The 19,794-nt window shown below is 37.5% G+C and overlaps 1 protein-coding gene across 2 annotated transcripts in view; it reads left to right on the plus strand.

The window, feature by feature from the left end:
• Positions 1-7,709, plus strand: part of LOC143024604 (protein O-linked-mannose beta-1,2-N-acetylglucosaminyltransferase 1-like) — a 570,350-nt gene extending 562,641 nt beyond the window's left edge. For both annotated transcript variants that reach the window (XM_076183458.1, XM_076183460.1), the window contains one exon: positions 364-7,709. In XM_076183458.1, the coding sequence (XP_076039573.1) occupies positions 364-523 (160 nt within the window). In that variant the 3' untranslated portion in view covers positions 524-7,709. The remainder of the gene's footprint in view (positions 1-363) is intronic.
• Positions 7,710-19,794: the final 12,085 nt, after the last annotated feature.

Genomic DNA, 19,794 nt, shown 5'->3' on the forward strand with positions numbered 1-19,794 from the left:
CCCAAAGGGATTTCTCCCTGTCTTCTCTTTTTCTGCATGATGGAGAGGGGGATAGCCAATTAAATGAAGCAGCCTTGCTGTGGATGTGCTGTGTCTTGGTACATGGCTTCAGACCCAGGGCAGTGGGTGAGATGCAGGGATGTCCCGTCATCAAGGAGGAGCCAAGAAAAGAGGGAGGGAAGGGTGGTGAATGGGAGTGGAGTATGTGGAGATGAAATGGGTAGGACTGGATATGGCTTTGACTTTGGCTACCTCCCTTGTAAGGAGGAAAAAAGCCCTTGGTATATGTATGTATGCATGGATATAATGAAATACATGTGAATTTTGATTTATTCTATCCTAATTTCTTTCTTTTTTTTTCAGTCGTTATAAGCCAAGCAATGTTACACCCATCTACCTTGAGAGCAAAGAGCCCAAGGATGGTCTGCGTCGTCGTGACAAGGAACACCCAAGGCGAGGCAAAGAACATTTGCTACGCCGTGACAGAGACGAACAGCTTGGAGGAAACAAAATAGGCAGATAACAATACGTCTAGAATGTCATCAGGTAGCAAGTCCATAACTGCTACGATAAGTAGGAGTTGAATTTCAAGTGCTTCAAAATAACGTTCGTGAATGTTTAGGAAATGCATAACACAATATGGAACTTCATTACCAAAAGGAAATCTGAAGTTAAATAAATTATTTAAGGAAATGGATTATATAATTTGGCTATCAACCAAAGGGAGTGCTTAATAGTGATTAGAAAACTTAAATGTTGTCGCAAGATGTATTAGAAACATGAAACAAGTCATGTATATAGCACAAATGAAAATATCGGTGCTATGTAGAGAGGATCCACAGGCCAAAGAAGGGAGGCAACAACATGATGCAGACTAGAATAGCCAGCATTTATTCATTACCTGAAAACAAATAAGAGATTGAATTTATTTTATAATGTACACCCTAGCATGGCTTAACTACCCAATTATGGGCAGGACAAAGAGTGAAAGAAATAAATATGAATCATAGTTGTGCAGAAGTGTATCAGTTAAAGCTGTGGTGCTTAATAACCAGTAACTGGAGTTTACAAGAAAGATTGATGGATTGTTGTTATGAACATTATTTATTGCCTTTAAAATTTGGGTTGAAATTCACCATTGACGTAACTTTTTTAAACTTGTGCAGGACCTTTTACATCCCTCACTTCTTGCTGTGATGGCAAGGAGATCCGTTTGCATTCCCCTAAGATTACATTTCATTGTGAATACCAAAACAATAGCAAATGTAAAAAAGACTTTTTTTCTGGTTTCTAAACTTGGATGTTTAGAACTTAACAGACATTATGTACTTGACTTCAAGTTTCCCATGGTTCCATTATAAAGTCTTCAGTCTATTTTGCAACAAATGGGTTTCCTCCCTTAAACCCACAGTTGTGTGTTCAGTTTCCTTTTGAGATAGAATCTTATTAGATTCTGGGTTGAAGATTTTTTTCTTCATTCATTTTCCATCAAGGCATGGTCAGTCTACTCATATTGAGGCCAGAATAGGAGTCCGTTAGGAGGAAAAAATCAATCCTCAGGAAGAGAAAGTTGGGACCATTGTTTGATGGCTATGTTTGAACTGGTGCCTGTGTAGAAAACCAAATTACATTGTTATCAGAGAACTTTGAAACAAAAATGCAGGAATAAATTTCCAAAATAGCATGAAATTGCTGCTCACAAAAAATTTGTTTGTTGGTTGAACTGTTATCATTGTGCTAAAAGGTGAACTGTTTCCTGCTCCAAATCTGATGGCCAGAACTATATTTTCAAGTAGTTAATGATTCCAAAAGACTACTACAGTGATGCCGATAATGTAAGAAGTGGTTAATATTGTGTTAGTGTCACAGAAATGATCCTAGTAGTAGTCATGAGTTAGTAACATAGAGATGGCAGTGCTCTTTGTAATTATATATTGGTGATCATGTTGATTTCTGATGAATGTAATACTATGTGATTATGATGGTGATTGTTATGTTAATGCAACATAGTACATCAAGTGGCTACACTGAAATTGACCCTCCATGAATGATTGTGAAAAGTCGAAAAGCAGCTAGACTTGAGTAGGAAGCTAAACTAAAACTGTCCCAATTCATATATTTCTCTGAATAAGAGATGTTTGGAAGTAGGGGGTATGAAATTATGTAAAGCCCTCTTATTGGTCTGTTTGGCAGTTCAGGATTTCTTTTCAGGTCAATTAAATCATCTGGTATTAGCCAAAATACATATTGATATATTTGGGAGTAAGTGGTTTTCCCACTGGTATTCATTTGTTTACACAATATATGCATTCTTTTGGCTGTTGTGCAATTAGAAAATTGCACAAGTAGAAAATTGAATGGATTCCATTAGAGTTATGCCTACCATGGGTATGGGAAGGGGATCAAACCACCTAACATGTCACAAGAATTAATTTACTTTGCAAATAAACATATACTACATTATGAATTAACATACCATTATTCTTACTATAGTAATGAAAGTTAAAGAAAGACTGAAATTTGGAGAAAATTAAAAACAAAAATATTCACATGCCTGTGTGATGTAATGCTTATAATTTCTTCATTCGTGCTACCTAACACACACAATTTCAAAACACATAAGAGTTATTTGAAAAACATAATTTGAAATAAATTTCTAAAGCTACATGGTGTGCTAAAGCAAAAAAAAAATTTATTAGAACATGTGTAAATAGATGAATAACCTGTAAAATTGTATGGCATAAGTGGGAATGAGTATGAATGAAAATAGTTGGGAATGCTACATTTTTGTGCATAACTGTGATGTCATGGGATGCTTGCTCCCCCCCCCTCTTTTTTTTATGAGAATAACTTAAACATAGTTTCCCAACCACAGTAAGATGGCAGTGCAACATAAAAAGAAAAACTCCTTGATGAAATTGCTACTCGATTCTCCACAATTATCCTGTTCATCTTGTAAAAGTGCTTATATTTCTCTGTGAGAAATTCAGGCAATGAGATGAATCAAAACAAAATTGTTTTGATCTTCACACAGTATCGACTTTCATCATGAGTACACTCCATGCATGACCCTGTGCAGTATCTTTGACAAGATGTATGCATGTATGTTTGCATAAAATGCATTCTTGCAGTCTAATTGAAAGACGTGGATGGTGACAACAAAATACTTTTACAAAATTGTACAAGTGTAAGACATGGGATAGCAGGTGGGCTTAAGTTAAGACAGAATAAACTGACATGCCATACTGATTGTGTGTGTATATATATATATATATATATATATATTTATATATATATATATATATTTATATATATATATATATTCATCAAATTTTTCCTGTTCTTGAATTGCACAGAGGATTATGTTCTGAATGCTACACTCCTTGAAATTCAAGATCTTCCCAGTTTACCAAGCCATTGGGATGTCATGACCAACATAGACACTTCTTGCTTGTTTAAGAGATTTTTTTCACTTAAATTTACTGTGAAAGACAAATAATTTCTATACTGATTTTGTCAAGTGAATATGTTATGATAATTGAAGCCTCAAATTTCAGTGACAGAAAACATACCTCTCCACAGTGGCTGGCAACAGAAATCAAGTTCTAGTGAAGAAATTGTTCAAGTTGTGTGGAAGGATTTCTATGTCACTGGCTTAAAGTAATAGGAGAGGAGTCACTCCTTTTGCAAAAGGTGGAGGTTATATAGTTGTAGGTCAGAGATGGAGTGTCATGCACTTCAAGATAGCGGTGAAAGTGTTGCTGAGTTCCAAAGATAGGCGGCAGGAAGATGGTGTTCATGCAGGACCACCATTTGCAGGTAGTTTTCATTGGTCTCAGTGATTTATGTATCAGTCAGTCCATTGCAGGAGACCTGTGGCCCCCTGGTAACCTGCCCTGGGATAGGGTGAAAGTGGGGCTGTGTGGAGTGAGTTGAGTGTATGTAGTTATGAGCAAAAATTTTAAACCACACAACAGTTCTCACAACATCAATATGACTTTTATACGAGTATGTGATATATCTTCCTATGTAGTATTTAGCTTACATTTAGATAATTTTCTTGAACAGATAAAAAAATTAAAAAGTTGTCAGACAAAGACTTTGAATTTTGAAAAAAATCTTGGTGGGTCAAAACCTTTGCTTGTGAATGTACATGTAGCAAAGCATAATGGTAAACAGCTTGTGCCAGAACCAGTGATCGGTACTAAAAAAAAGAGAAGGTTCTGTGAAATGAGAGAACCATCTAAACATTTCCCTTCTCCAAAACCTTCTCCTTGGTATTTGGCTTCCCAAACCTGTTTGTTATCCTTTGCTTGTAGATGAAAGATCATCCCTGTCCTCCGCACACTGCACAAGTCAGAGACAATACAGTGAGACACAGTACCTCCAGTAGGGTCCAACTGAAGCTGGTTTATCTATCACCACTTCATGTGTCCCTTCCCCTTTAACCACTCAAATATTTGCAGAACAGGCAAGAAGAAATCTCACCAAGCTGCATCATTTTCACATCCATTCACGACTTGTCTCCACTCACGCCTATCTCTTTCTTCCTTCCCAGTGCCCCTTTAACCCCATCCATCCACTTCATTCTTGGTCTTCCTTTCAAGTTTACTCCATCCATCACCTCCTTCGGTGGCGCGGTTGGTAGAGTCCCTGACTGTCACTACGGCAGTCCGGGTTCGAATCCTGTCCAGGGCTGAAAAATTTTAGTATCGCTATGCTTCGAGTTGTTACTCCAACTCTTGTGGGCTGGGAGTTGGGGGTGTGTGTGCGTGTAAGGTCACAACATTACCCATAGATCGGTCACACAAGCTTTGAGCTCTCTTCCGGGAGGGAAATAGCTGTCGATCATGAGTCCAGCATGTGATCCAAAGACCAAGGTGAATATGTTTTTTTTTTTTCTAGTCTTTCTTCATTTTTCTCATATGTCCAAACATCAAAACAAACATGAAGAAGAATTCAGCATTATCAACTGGTTCATTCTTGGTTTGGTGATATACAGAATCATATTTCACAAGGAGTAAAACACAAAAAACAAAAAACAAAAACAAATGCAATTTATCATTCAAGTGTGATTGCAATATTTGCTTGAATATGTGTTTTGATTATTTACAAGTGTGACTGTATACATTTATGAGAGTGCAACTCTACTCAATATTTTGTACAATGTACTGTGGTACACCAAGCCATAAAGTACATATCATTTCCATTCACATGTGCTGGTGCAGTCAATATTCCATATATTCTTAAGATTTGAGTAACTTTTTCCAATTTGTTATGTTTAGTCCTTAATAATTGCCATGCTGCGAGTTAATTTCAGTTGGATGCAAATAAAAATTGTGATTTGAGACTACACAAATCTGATGAATGACATTAAGTTTAGAAGTCCAGGGAACTGTACAACTGGATCCAATCAGGCTTGTAGTACATGTTTTGTAGAGCCTGTGAATCTTGTGCACAAAACATGACAACACAAGGCTGTGGTGTATGAGTATGTTTACTGATGTACAGGATCTTTGACTCGCCTTGATGTGGTGCAAATACTGTTGCAACAACCTCCTGCTGGTCTTTGCTGCTATGCAGACTTCCATCACAGTATTTAGCTTTGCATCACTTGAACAAGTGCAGGCTAAGATTGATCTGCTCAGGACCATATTGTTTATCAGCCTCAGCCTCGTTAAGGCGCCCCTATGTGCCTTCTCATCTCAACGTTTTCCAGCACTTGCATGGACTGGATATTGGACAGAGTTGTCAATCAATGTCATTAAAGAGCATCCATTGACAACACAGGTCATCAACCATGTCTTTGTCAATGATGCTGTACATTTTGCAGTCTTTGGAGGTCCTGGTTGCAACCTTCAAATCACTGCACAGAGAGGCAGGACTGCTGGGATTCCAGGTCTCCTGGACCAACAACAAGGTCCAAGCATTTAGAGGTTCACTAGATGATGTGGTTTAGTCTGTTCATGCATGTGGCGAGGACATTGAGGTCTTGGAGAGCTTCTCACATATCTTGGTAATGTAGTGCATAATTAGTGGATCATGTCTAGAAGTTCTTTGAAAGATTGGTATGGCTCATGATGTTAGGCATTAGATCAACCAAAGTATATGGTGTTCTCAATAATTATTTGGGGAACTAAGATCCAAATGTCCAAGTTCCTTGTGCTCCCAGCCCTACTGTATGGCTGTGAGACATAAATATTAAATGCTAACTTGAAGAAGCATCTCAATATCTTTGGTACCAAGTGCCTTCAGAGAATTATGGGGCATCACTGATATGGCTTAGTATTAAATCAGTGACTGTTCCATGAGACTCGGTCAAGGCCTGTAACCAGTGTAATTTGTGACTGTCGGCTCCAGCTATATGTGCACATGGCACATCTCCCCGATGTTAATCCTACTCACAGGGTTGTCTCCACAAGAGAGAACTTTTGGTGGAGGAGATGACAGGGATATTCATAGAACTCGTGGCTGGAACAAGTTGACCAGTGCTGCAAAGAGCTCTTTGAAACGGGAATGGTGGCTGCATGGAGGTTTGCTTGGGGAAGTAGTGAGGAATGATGTCAGTACAAAAATCAAGTGATGTACCCATCGGCATATGCTCCTTATTGATAATGACTGATGTGCTGTCAAGAAAAATGAAGGTGTGGTAAAGAAAATAATTTCCAGTCTTTTAGGTATGTGATCTTGCCTTCATTGATGCTATTGTTGTTGTTTTAAGTTTGAGGGTCAGAGGGTCCTCATGGGCTGAGGAATACATGATCTTCTTGGAGGGTGCATTCTTTCAGGTATATTAGCTCTTCATCTCTAAGGTACAGAGATGGGTAGGACAGTTCAGTGAATTTTAATTGTTTATGATACGAGTGTGTGTTGTGATTTTATTTTGGCCACTCCCCTTTAAAGAGGAAAGGGCCTTTCGTATATAATATGTTAGCTTTGGATTGTAAAATACTGTAGTATTTTGGTGTCCAAATTACCACTGTTCCTGTGCACACATACAGCATTTATCATATCATTTCATGTGGTTTTTAATGGGTGTGGATGTTTGGGTAGTTGCATTGCAAGTGAAAAAAAAAAATATATTAAATAAGAAAATTGAGACAGACATGGTGAGAGGAAAAAGATGAAATAGAACCAATTCATCCATAGGCGAATAATATAATTGCAAGAACTACCAAGTTTTAGTTTTCTTTCTTATTTTCTTTTCTGAAGTTCATCATATGGTAATTATCTGTGGTGAATGTATAGTTTTATTCCCATTATTTGTAGAATGATTATGGTGCATTTATATCCATAATTTTTGTGATGTATTTTCATACCATGTACCAAAACAAATTCTCACATGGAGATAATATTACTGATACAAAAATTATCAGCAATAGTATCCATTAAAGTATGTTGTATATATCTATTTTTTCTTTTTTCTTTTCTTTCTTTTTGCCCCAAACACACTTGTTGTCCATGCCAAACACTCCAGGTTGTAGGCATAGAAGTTGAATGTATGTATGTATGTATGTTTGCAGAATAGAAACAGGTTATATTTAGGAGCATTGATTGAAAAATATTGTTGATAAGATAGTTTGCATTTGGTGAAGAGGAATATTTTAGAGGAACTCGTAAACATTTCAGACTCATTTCAGATTTGAAATCCTCAATTAGTATTGTTATACTAATATATATAGATACATATATATATATATACATATATATATATATATATATATATATATATATATATATATGCGCAAGGTAACCACTTAAGAAAATAAGCAAACGGAACAGAGCACTTTTGTATATTACATCTTCAGTGGATACCTTGCATTTATAAAACACACGTTCCTAGTGTTCTTATTGCATATATATATATATATATATATATATATATATATATATATATATATATATATATATATATATATATATTTTTTTTTTTTTTTTTTTTTTTTTTTCTTCAACTTAGTCATACTCTGTCCCAGCATGAGGTGATACTGCTAGAAGGACAACAGAGAGGGTCATATCCCTGCTGCCCATCATCAAAACCCATCAACTTCCTCATTTCCATTTGGAGGTGCAGGTAGCTACATACGGAAAGGGGGGGGGTCGCCAATTAAATGAAGTGACGTTGATGTGGATGTGTGTCTTGCTGCATTACTTCTGACCCAGGGCAGTTGGCAAGATGCAGGGATGACCCATCATCCAAGAGGAACCAAGTCAAGAGGGAAGGAGGGTTGGTGAATGGGAGTGGAGTGTGTGGGGATGAAATGGGTGGGAGAAGATTTATGTCATTGACTTTGGCTACCTCCCTTGTAAGAGGGAAAAAGCCCTTGGTATATGTAGGTTTGTATTTACCTAATTGTAGTATACAGGAAAGGAGCAATGCTTGTTGGGTGCCATCTCATATTCTATAATTTTTTTTTATCATACATAGGGTCAAGTTCATGATCAGTTCCAATTATCATATTTAGATTTGAACTCATGTTTTAATATTTCCTCCTTTTTGAACATAAGACTTGAAAACCAGTGGCTGTTTTCTTTTCTCTTCATACTACTACAAAATATATATATATATATTATATATATATACATACACACACACACATATATACATATACACATATAGAGACAGCCCACACTAATACAATGCCGATATCACTTTAAGATTTCTTCCTAGAGGACTGTTGCTAGCTTCTGTGGTGCTGCATGTTTACAGTCAGTGAAACTTAAGTCAACAATAATTATTATTAATTATTATTATTATACTTGATCTTTATAACATGATTGTAATTTACGTGTCCCATTCAACTCTTTGGCCTTATTTCATAAAATTGTACTCTCACTCTCTGTGGCAGTTAATGGTTTCATGATGTCACAAGTTTGTTTAGAGAAGATAAGGTATTTAACAAGGGAATGTTTAGTACCTAAATGTTAAGGAGCACAAACATGCAAAGTGTTTAGATGTAAAATTTTCATTATGAGGACCACACATAAAACGAGTAATTTGGCACTATCACAAGCAAGACAAATGAAGTAGATCATCATGTTGCAAGGGATTATAGAGATTGATTTCATCTCTTCACCAGGAGCGGCACCTTCACTTGGTAAAATCACTCAGTATTAACAAAAATGTTAAATATGTTATTGGGCTAACGGGGTTTCTCACATCCATGTATAGATGCAGCTGGTTGTCCTATTTTCATTTTTATGTGCATTTACTCCTCATGGTATGTGTGTGCCAGTGTATGTGTGTGTACATGTGTGCATACATTCAAATCCTCAGCCAACTTTGTCCTCCAAGATTTCTTTAGGGCACATCTTGGTATAAGAAAGCTTTCAGACAAAGAGTTGGAAGTTACGAATTTCTTATGCCAAGCTGAATAACTAATCAATGCTGAGCAGCAAATTGTTGCAATAATCATTGATGTACAAGGATGAAAAATGTAGATACAAGCACCAAATAATTTCAGGAGAGGAAGGAAAAATAATTTTACATATTTTCCAACCCTCAAATGATTCCTGAAATAGTAAGAGACTTACAGTAAACAGTGCTGGATCATGAATCAGTACAATTGCCCAGATATTGCAGGTGGATCTATAGGGTCGTGACTGTAGGTAATCACAACTGTTATCAATGTGTGTGTAGTTTCTGGCCTCGAGTGAATGCAGCCGTTGACAGCTTTTACAGAATTGCAGCTCCTTATGAATGTAAATGCAGCAGATAACTTGTTGATTGGTGTGAAAAAAGTCATGCCTCTATGGTGGGACCACACTCCCTGTCCATGATTATTTGTTGGGTTGTATATATTATTGTATGAATATGTCAAGTCATTGGGTGGCAATGGCTGTATTCAATTCATGTGAGTTAATTGTAATAAAGGAATAACTGATGTTTGGAGATTTTTAATTTACATGTATAATGATTTTATGGGAACTTGAGTACATACACATACCAAAGGATTTTTCCCAGTTACAAGGGAGATAGCCAAAGAACAAAGGTATAAAAACCACTCCCACCCATTCTATCCCCAATATACTCCATTCCCTCCACCCTCTTAGCGAGATATTTTTCGTTTCGTTGGTAACGCTCCTGAACAACAGCATGGTTGCGCTCGCATTTGCCGACCCCACTCCTCCCCCCTCAAAGGTGAAATTTATGTATTATCATATATATATATATATATATATTCATTTTACACCTGTTTTGCACGCGCATTACTAGATTTCATGCTCCCCACCCAAAAGCCCCGATTTCCCACAGGTCCCCGAGATCGTTGGGGAGATGTAGGCATACGTGCATAACTTAGGTTAAGGTTAGGCTAGGTTAGGTTAGGCTGGTTAAGTTGAGGTTAGGTTAGGTTAGGTGAAGTTAGGTTTGGTTATGTTGAGGTTAGGTTAGGTTCAGGTTAGGTTTCGGTTGAGGTTAGGTTATGTTAGATTAGGTTTGGGTAGGTTGAGGTTAGGTTGAGGATAGGTTAGGTTACGTTGAGGTTAGGTTAGGTTCAGGTTAGGTTTGCTTAGGTTAGGTTGAGGTTAGGTTACATTAGGTTTGGTTAGGTTAGGTTACATTAGGTTAGGTTAGGTTAGGCTATTTTTGGTTAGGTTACGTTAGGTTAGGGTTAGGCTAGATTTGGTTAGGGTAGGTTAGTTTGAGGTTAGGTTAGAATGAGGTTAGGTTAGGTTTTGTTACATTGAGATTAGGTTAGGTTAATGTTAGGTCACGTGAGGTTAGGTTAGGTCAGGTTGGGGTTAGGTTAGGCTAGGTTAGGTTGAGGTCGGGTTAGGTTTGGTTAGGTTAGGTCTGGTTAGGTTAGGATAGATTAGGTTAAGTTTGGTTAGGTTAGTTTACGGTTAACAACTCTTGCGCGGGAGGAGTGGCCTTCGCTAAATGTAGCGGATATAGCGAGAAATTTTTCGATTCGTTGGTAACACTCCTGAACAACAACATGGCTACGCTCGCGTTTGCCGACCCCACTCTTGCCCTCAAAGGTGAAATTTATGTATTTTTTGGTGTTCTTGTTCATTTTACACCTGTTTTGCAACGCGCATTACTCGATTTCATACTCCCCACCCAAAAACCCCGATTTCCCACAGATCTCCCCAGATCGTTGGGGAGGAGATGTAGGCATAAGTGAATAGCTTAGGTTGACGTTAGGTTAGGTTGAGATTAGGTTAGGTTTAGTTACGGTTAGGTTACGTTAGGCTTAGTTAGGTTAGCTTAGATTAGGTTTGGTTAGGTTAGGATGATGTTAGGTTTGGTGAGGTTAGGTTGAGGTTACTTTAGGTTAGGTTTGGTTACGTGTAGGTTAGGTTAGGTTAGGGTAGGTTGAGATTACGTTACGTTAGGTTAGGCTAGGTTTGGTTAGGTTAGGTTGAGGCTAGGTTAGGTTTGGATAGGTTAGGTTGGTTATTTTACGGTTAACAACTCTTGAGGGGACGGAGTGGCCTTCGCTAAATGTAGCGGATATAGCGAGAAATTTTCGACTCGTTGGTAACGCTCCTGGACAACATGGTTACGCTCGCGTTTGCCGACTCCACTCCCGCCCTCAAAAGTGAAGTTTATGCATATTAACATATTTTTTGTGTTCTTGTTCATTTTACACCTGTATTGTAACGCGCATTACCGTCCGAACTAATTATTTTACATAGAACCAGGGCTACTTACCTAGTGGTAAGACTGGTACGTTTCTTTGATGGACTTATCGTCGTTGTCATACCTGAATAGAATCACCAGTGACGGTGATGTCGATCAAATAATTCCGACTGTCGTCCCCGGATTCGACCGGGCTCGTGATTTCTTACTGCCGTCGCCTTACCGACTGAGCTACTGACCCTATAAAATTCTCTAACCTGGAAGTTAATCTACTTACCGAGGAACTGAGTCGACTGCTAACTGCCGTCCGTACTTATTATTTTACAGAGAACCAGGGCTACTTACCTAGTGGTTAGACTGGTACGCTTCCTTGATGGACTTATCGTCGTTGTCATACCTGAATAGAATCACCAGTGACGGTGATGTCGATCAAATAATTCCTATTGTCGTCCCCGGATTTGAACCTCCACGCGCAAACCTGTCCTTCCTATAGATGGTAGAAATTTTCAGCTCTAATTGAACACTGATTCAGGAATGTTTCCTGTAGACATATAATTGAGGGGTTGATTATAGAGTTGAAAATAAATAGGTCATTTACTGTACTTCTAACACCTCGGCAATTCCACTGGATAAATTAATTTTCTATCTTTAATTTTTTTTTTTTTTTTTTTCTTAATCGATTTCTTCCTTTCTTGGCCTTAGTGAGAGAGGTGTGTTTTGCCCCCGAAGCTCGGTCTAGGCTGGATATCAGACTTAATAGTCGTTTGTAGGAGCCAGCGATTTCCATCGGAACATCCTCTTCCACATGTGTAAGTACACGTAGTGGGAGCTCTGGGATAGTCGGGGAAGGAAGGTGCGAGTGTATGGTTTGTCTGGTAGGTGGGTAGAGAACTTTGTCCTTATCGGAGTGGTCGCTTACAGTATGCGTTTCAATGGTTTTGTATGTTTTCTTAACTGCAGAAGCATAGGAAGTTGCTACGGAGGGACTAGTTGGGGTAATTTGTCTTTCCATCACACACTTTCGTGCTTCGTAGAAAGAGATGCCACAAGTTGCTTTCTCAGTACAATTTTCTTTCTCTATTTTATCCTTGATACTGACCAGAACTAGGCCAACAGCAGAACATAAACGACCGACGACTCGTCTAGACACATTTGTTTGATATTCAAACGAGAAATAATTGCCACGTAACTTTTTTTATGACAGGCGGAATATTCACAGTGACAAGTGATTGTGTTGTGTTTTTGTAATTATATACGTATAGTGCTATACACTTCCAGGTATATGATAAAGTGTAGTGTTCTATTAATATAGAATCAAAACAGTATTCTGTTACTGTACTCCAAAGGTAGGAGTAATAGTGTAAGGTAAGTAGAGTAAGCTTCGTATATTTAGTTTTAGAGACAGCTTTTGTTTCTTTTGTTGATTTATATTTTCTCTTTGTCGTTTGTATTGCTGAAGGAGGAGCGAAATGGCTTGTGAAGGTTGTGTGAACCTGGAGGACCGTCTCAGGATGTGTGAGGAGGAAATTTGTCCTCTCAGGAGTGCGCTCTGTGAGAAGAGGGAATCTCCCCCACAACCCAAAGAGGGTTCCACTTCTCCTTCTGCCACTGCTGTGAGCGAGTGGCGCTCCGTGGGGTCCCGTTTGACGAACCCGCGTTCGGTAAGCGGGTGCCCTACGGAGCAACCGCTGGCTCTAGCCAATCGTTTTGCTCTGCTGGAGGATGAGGTGGCTGAAAATCAGGAGTTCTTGGTGGTGGGGAACTCCATGGTGCGAGGCTATGACGACATCCTGCAGCGGAAGACTAAACGACGTTGCAAGCTTGTATGTCAACCAGGCCGTGGGATCGCCGATTGTACCCAGACCATCAGGGAGCAAAGACGGACGAACACGGTTACGATTGTTCATACGGGAAGTAACGATGTGGGTAGGGTGAGATCAGAGGAACTTGTTCGGAATTACAAGGTCCTCCTTCAGGAGATGAAGGAACGTGGGAGCCGTCACGTAGTCTGTGGGATCCTCCCGAGGATCTACGCAGGCTCGTGTTGGAACAGTAGAGCCATAGGGATCAATGAGAGGATATCACGATTGTGCACGCAACTGGGATACCACTTTCTTGATCCTTGGTATCTCTTTTCCAGGCGTCATGACCTTTACGCTTCTGATGGGATCCACCTTACCCGCAGAGGCAAAGATGTTCTTACAAACCTCATTGTGGGAGTTCGTAATGAACTCGTTCCTTTTTTTGGGGTAGAAACTCAAATGGAAGGGGAAATAGTGTACTGGGGAAAATAGAGTAGAGTATAGCAATAATGTAGAACAATATGCCAGTGTAGGACAAAACATAATTTCAGGATATAATGTCGGTAGAGGAAATATTACATTAGGATGTAATGTCAAAGGATCACGGAGTGATGCAATGACAATGGAGGACACAAGATCACGGTGGGATGTAATGATAGTGGAGGACAAAATATCACGATGGGATGTAATGATAGTGGAGGACAAAATATCACGGTAGGATATAATATAATTTTAGGAATTGATGTCGGACAGAATGTAAATGAACGACGGGAGGCCGGTGTAGAACGCGATGACGTAGGGGAGCAAAGTGTACATAGGAGATCGGATGACCGTGAGCGACCACATGTCTGTGATGGGGGAAATGTTAGTGAGGCAATGAATGTCAAGGAAAGACCAAATATCAATATAAAGCAAGATGTCAATAAAGAACAAAGTTATAATGTAAGGCATGATATTGAAAGTCAAAACGTGTCAAAAAGAAATAATCAAGAGTTTCTTAAAACCGTGTACTTTGCTGGTAGTATTAGGAACAAATTCCAAGAAATACAGGTGTATGTCAAAAGCGAACATCTCGATATGATAGGAATAACCGAAACATGGTTAATTGGTGGAGAGTTTGAAGCAGAATTTGATATTGCGGGATTTAAACACTTTAATCAAGATAGAAACCACAAGAAAGGTGTGTGTGTGTGGGGGGGGTGTTCTGTTGTACGTTAAAAGCAATGTCCATGCTTGTGCTTTAGAGAAAGTGAAATAGGATGCATATGCTAGTTTGTGGGTAGAATTAACCCAAACAAATGGACAAATAATGAATATAGGTGTAATACGAGTATATAGGCCAAAGACATTATCATTAGCAGACGACAAACTGTTGTTTCAAGAACTGTCTAGTTTCTACAACCGGGACTTATTGATAATGGGTGATTTCAATTTTACTGACACTGATTGGATGCCCCTACAACATATAGATAGTTACTTCATAGAGTTTCTCGATGACAGTTACTTAGTTCAGCATGTAACCCACAAGACATGAAAACTTAGTCGATCTATTGATCACTAGCCGCGAAAGCATGATAACCTATGTAGAAGTTGGTGAAACTATTGCAAATAGCGATCACAACTTAGATTCAAACTACTATCTTTTTTAGAATAGATACTTGTTTCTAAAATACCCGATTTCAGTAAAGCTCAGTTCATAGGACTACGTCAGGATGTGGGAAATATTTCAAAATACACTAAGATGATTCATACTTACATTCCATTTAAGGACAGACGTCCCCCAACACAGGCTCGCCCAAAATGGCTTGACAAAGAAAGTGAAAAAAAAAAAAAAAAATAATAATAATAATAATAATGAAAAATAAATAAAAATAAAAAATAAATAAAAATCCTAAAAAGAGACAGGCGTATAAGAAATACAAGTTCTCGGGGGCATCTAATGACTATCAAAGTTATATATAAATACAGAGATTTAAAAATTAAAAGAAAAAAGAAAAGAAAACGACAATATGAAATGAATATCGCTGATAAATCCAAAGAGAACCCCAAAGAATTCTATAATTACATTAGAGATAAAAAAGTTATTAGGAATCACATTGGTCCATTATTATCTGCTGACGGTCAACTTGAATATTCAAATGAAGGAATGTGTAATATTTTAAACAATTATTTTAGCTCAGTATTCGTAAACGAAACACCTCAAAGTGAAACTTCAAACTGAAACATGTGAAAACTCTAGGGTGAACTTACTACGGTGAATATAACAAAAGAAAAAATTAAAAGGTGTATAGAGAAACTCAAAGTTAATGATACACAGGGCCAAACGGTTGGCATCCAAGAATCTTGAAGGAAATGAAAAATGAGATTGTTGTTCCATTAAAAATTATTTTCAAGAAATCCATCATATCCGGATATGTCCCAAGAGAATGGAAGCTAGCTAACGTTACTCCCCCCCCCCCAAAAAAAAAATACAGGCCTATAAGTTTGACTTCAATCGTAGTAAAACTGATCGCAACTATCATCAGAGATGCTACCGAACATCATTTAGAAAGTAACTGTTTGATAAATGAGCCAGCATGGTTTCAGACGGAAACGTTCTTGCGTGACTAACTTACTCGAATTTTACAACACAGTTATCTCGTGAAGATAATGGTGTTAAAGATAATGGAAGACCTCCCGGCCTAAAAATGAATAAATAAATAGGACTTCTTCAGGTCCATTGACATCCTACACGCTCTTGGAAGACCATGTTCATTACTCTCATGTCGTAGTTCTCTGCTGCAAAACTATCCAACGTCTCGTCTCTTGCCTACTCCAAATTTCCCAGTGATCCATTGCGTGTTATCATGTTAAGAATTGATGATATATCAATAGATGATCTTATTTAATTTTCTTGCATGTGGAATTTGAATCAAACTACTCTTCTGTGAAACTCAAGGTGATGGCACACTAGCATGCTCTCGCTAGCACGCTACTTGCCTTTGCTACTTCGTTTGAGTGAGAATGAGAAGCTGAATGACAAACTAAGAGAAGTTAAACTTGGAATACAAATGTTTGGCACTCTGTTGACATATTCTCGCGGGACTAGAATACTGTAAATATATTTCTACTCAAACAAAGGAGCAAAAACAATTATCATGCTAGCCCAATTTGCCGCCATCTAATACGAAAAAAAAAAAAAAACAGAAGAAAACGAAAAAAAAAAAAACGAAATAACGCGTGAAAGAAATTCGGAATTACAAAAGAATCAATAAAACCAAACGAAGGCTGCAACATAATTTTGTGGGGTATGTGCAAAGAATGAAGACAGACGAAAAATAAGGAGAATTAATAAATAATGCAATAATAAATAAACAAATAGATTAAATATTAAAAACAGCAAGTGAACAGGCGACAATCCACACGCGAAAAATCTTGTCAAAGAAACTGAAGGAAAGGAGATAGACAACCAGGTAATAACAATAGAAAACAATAACAATAAAAACGGAATAACAATAGAGAATATATTAAACAAGAAATACAGGCTATCAACCATATATTCACCTGTATTTCTCTTATTTGTAATTAAATCTAATGAGCTGCATCTATATGTCCATTTAATTGTACATTCATTCAATTGTATCCTTTAACTATTACGTTAGCACGATAAACGACGAAACTGAATATTGGGGTCACCCCCTACTTGATAAATGTCAAGTTACTTTATTTTCTTTAAATGTCTTAATTTTGAGTACATTTAAGTGTAATTATAAAACTAAATATTATAAAAATATTACTTTCATTAATTTATAAATAAAATTTTCTAATGTAATTTGTATGTCTTTTTGTAATATTTGTAACATGCAAAATATATTATAGTTAATCATTTACATGATATTGTTTTCGGACATCCCATTTGTAACGACTCTACGTGTACATTTTATAAAATTTTGAATTGGCAAGGGCCATGATAAATCTCATACTGTGAAGATTTCTAATAGCTCTGAACACTATGTGTAAGAGTCAAACATTCCAAATCTGTGGATTAGAAATAGTTTTGTAATATCTTACAATGTGTAACGCGTGAAGGCACTTGAAGCAAATTAGTCTCCCAGGAAAGGGTTATATATATATATATATATATATATATATATATATATATATATATATATATATATATATATATATATATATATATATATATATATACAGGGTGACCACAAAAACTACTTGATTTAAATGATTCCTAATTTAACATATTGGAGGGTGTCTGAGGGTGGGTGTGGTGCATAAATTTTCGTTCACTCAGTACCACCAAGCCGAGACGTGCATACCGAAGTTACCGCTCTCTGAGTGTTATGGTACAGCTTATCGAGTTATCGGTTAACGAAGCTTTACCGGTAGCAGAATTTTTGTCGGTAAGCTATCATTTTGTTGCCGATAAAACCGGTAATTTCACCGGTAGCTGCCCACCACTACCCCTAAGCGAGTAGTACCGTTAAGGTCTCGGTAAACGCGTCTCGGCTTGGCGGTACTGGATGACGGGAGCAGTCCCGCTAATGTACCGGTAAACTTTTACCATTAAGCGAGTATATACCGCTAAGGTCACGGTAAGCGCGCCTCGGCTTGGTGGTAGTGACGGGCCCAGTGTCCCGCTAATTTACCGGTAACATTTTACCATTAAGCGAGTATGTACCGCTAAGGTTTCGGTAAGCTGTCTCGGCTTGGTATTACTGAGTCTGATGGGACCAGTGTCCCGCTAATTTACCGGTAAACTTTTACCATTAAGCGAGTATGTACCGCTAAGGTCTCGGTTAATTGTTACCATTAAAACCGTTTTTTTTCGGCACTCTTAAATTTCTCCAAAAAATTAATGTTATTTCTGCAATCAGCATACGAAACTATATTAATTGTGAAACTTTCATAGCAAAATTCCGCGTGTCGCCAAACGGAAAAGACCCACATGTGTGTGTATATATATATATATATATGCTAATAAGAACACGGGTACGTGTGTTCACTTCTGCAAAGTAGACCACTTGGAAAAAGAAACTAACGAAGCAGAGCACTTTCGTATATTACATCTTCAGATGTGATATACGAAAGCGCTCTTCTTCGTTAGTTTCTTTTTCCAATTGGTCTACTTGCATATATATATATATATATATATATATATATATATATATATACTTTTTTTCCTTTACATTTTGCCTATAGCACCGGTAGGCATGTGGGGTAGGTTGGTGCTTCCCTCGCCCGTTCGTGATGCAGGCAGGATTTTTATAGTGACGACGTTACAAAACTTGAGTTGTGACTTCACACCATAGTAGGATGAAATTTCTTTAAAGATTTAAGTCATAAAGGCGACTCGAACTTGGGACGTCACTACTGTTTCACGAGTCTTAACGGTAAAGGCATTGTTTTTTACCGGTAATTCCGGTACTGAAATTAGCTGTATTTCCCCAGCACTACTGAATGTCTTCTCTATGATGGCTTATGGACAATCTCTTGAGAGAGACGTCTTCAAAATTGTTTATTCGTAACAATATATATATATTAAATTTTTGTTTGGGGTCCTTTTATAAATATAGAAATAAACTAGAGAAACCAGTAGCAACAAGAATATACATCATAATTTTTGTAAAAGAAATATAAATAAAATAATTTGTTTATAAAATTTATATAAATTATTTATAAAAAATTTATATTTATATCAATTGCAACTAATAAAAATCATATTTACATAATATACTTATAAAGATTATGTGTTGCTGTACTACAGGGATAACTTTAATATATCCTACTGAGCACGGTAGTGATGGAAAATTCGATTCAAATCAGTGACTCGGGTTTTTATGAGTGATTCACTAGAGAGAATCGGGTATTTGATTAACTCGATTCACCGAATCAGTCAGTAAACTGCGTGGTGCAGCTGTTCGGGCATTTTAACCAGCCGAATGTTAGTAATATTTTCATTCCGGTTAAATATTTTTGTTTTGGAACCTGAAATTTGACAGTTTTACTCGAACTTTAGCAGCATCAGATTGGAGTGGGTTTTTAATTTTGGAAATCATCGGCTTCTCGTGAGCAATCGCTAACCTCTCGGCTTTTAAGATCAAGTATAACGGTCAAATTGCAGATTCCAAATCAGAAATATTCAACAGGAATAAAGATACTACGAACATTCAAACATAGCTAGTTCGGCTGGCGCTGGCAGCACGCAGAATACTGACTGACTCGGTGAATTGAGTCACTCAAATACCCGATTCTCTTCAGTCACTCATAAAAACTCGAGTCACTAATAAAATTCGGATTTTTCATCACTACAGAGCTCAACAGGATATATTCAAGTCACCCCTGTACATATAGTAGCACATAATCTTTATAAATATATAATGTTAATATAACATATATATTTGCAATTGA

The sequence above is a fragment of the Oratosquilla oratoria genome, chromosome 4 (genome assembly GCF_046742065.1).
Source record: "Oratosquilla oratoria isolate Oo_2021 chromosome 4, ASM4674206v1, whole genome shotgun sequence".
Taxonomy (NCBI): Eukaryota; Metazoa; Arthropoda; class Malacostraca; order Stomatopoda; family Squillidae; genus Oratosquilla; species Oratosquilla oratoria.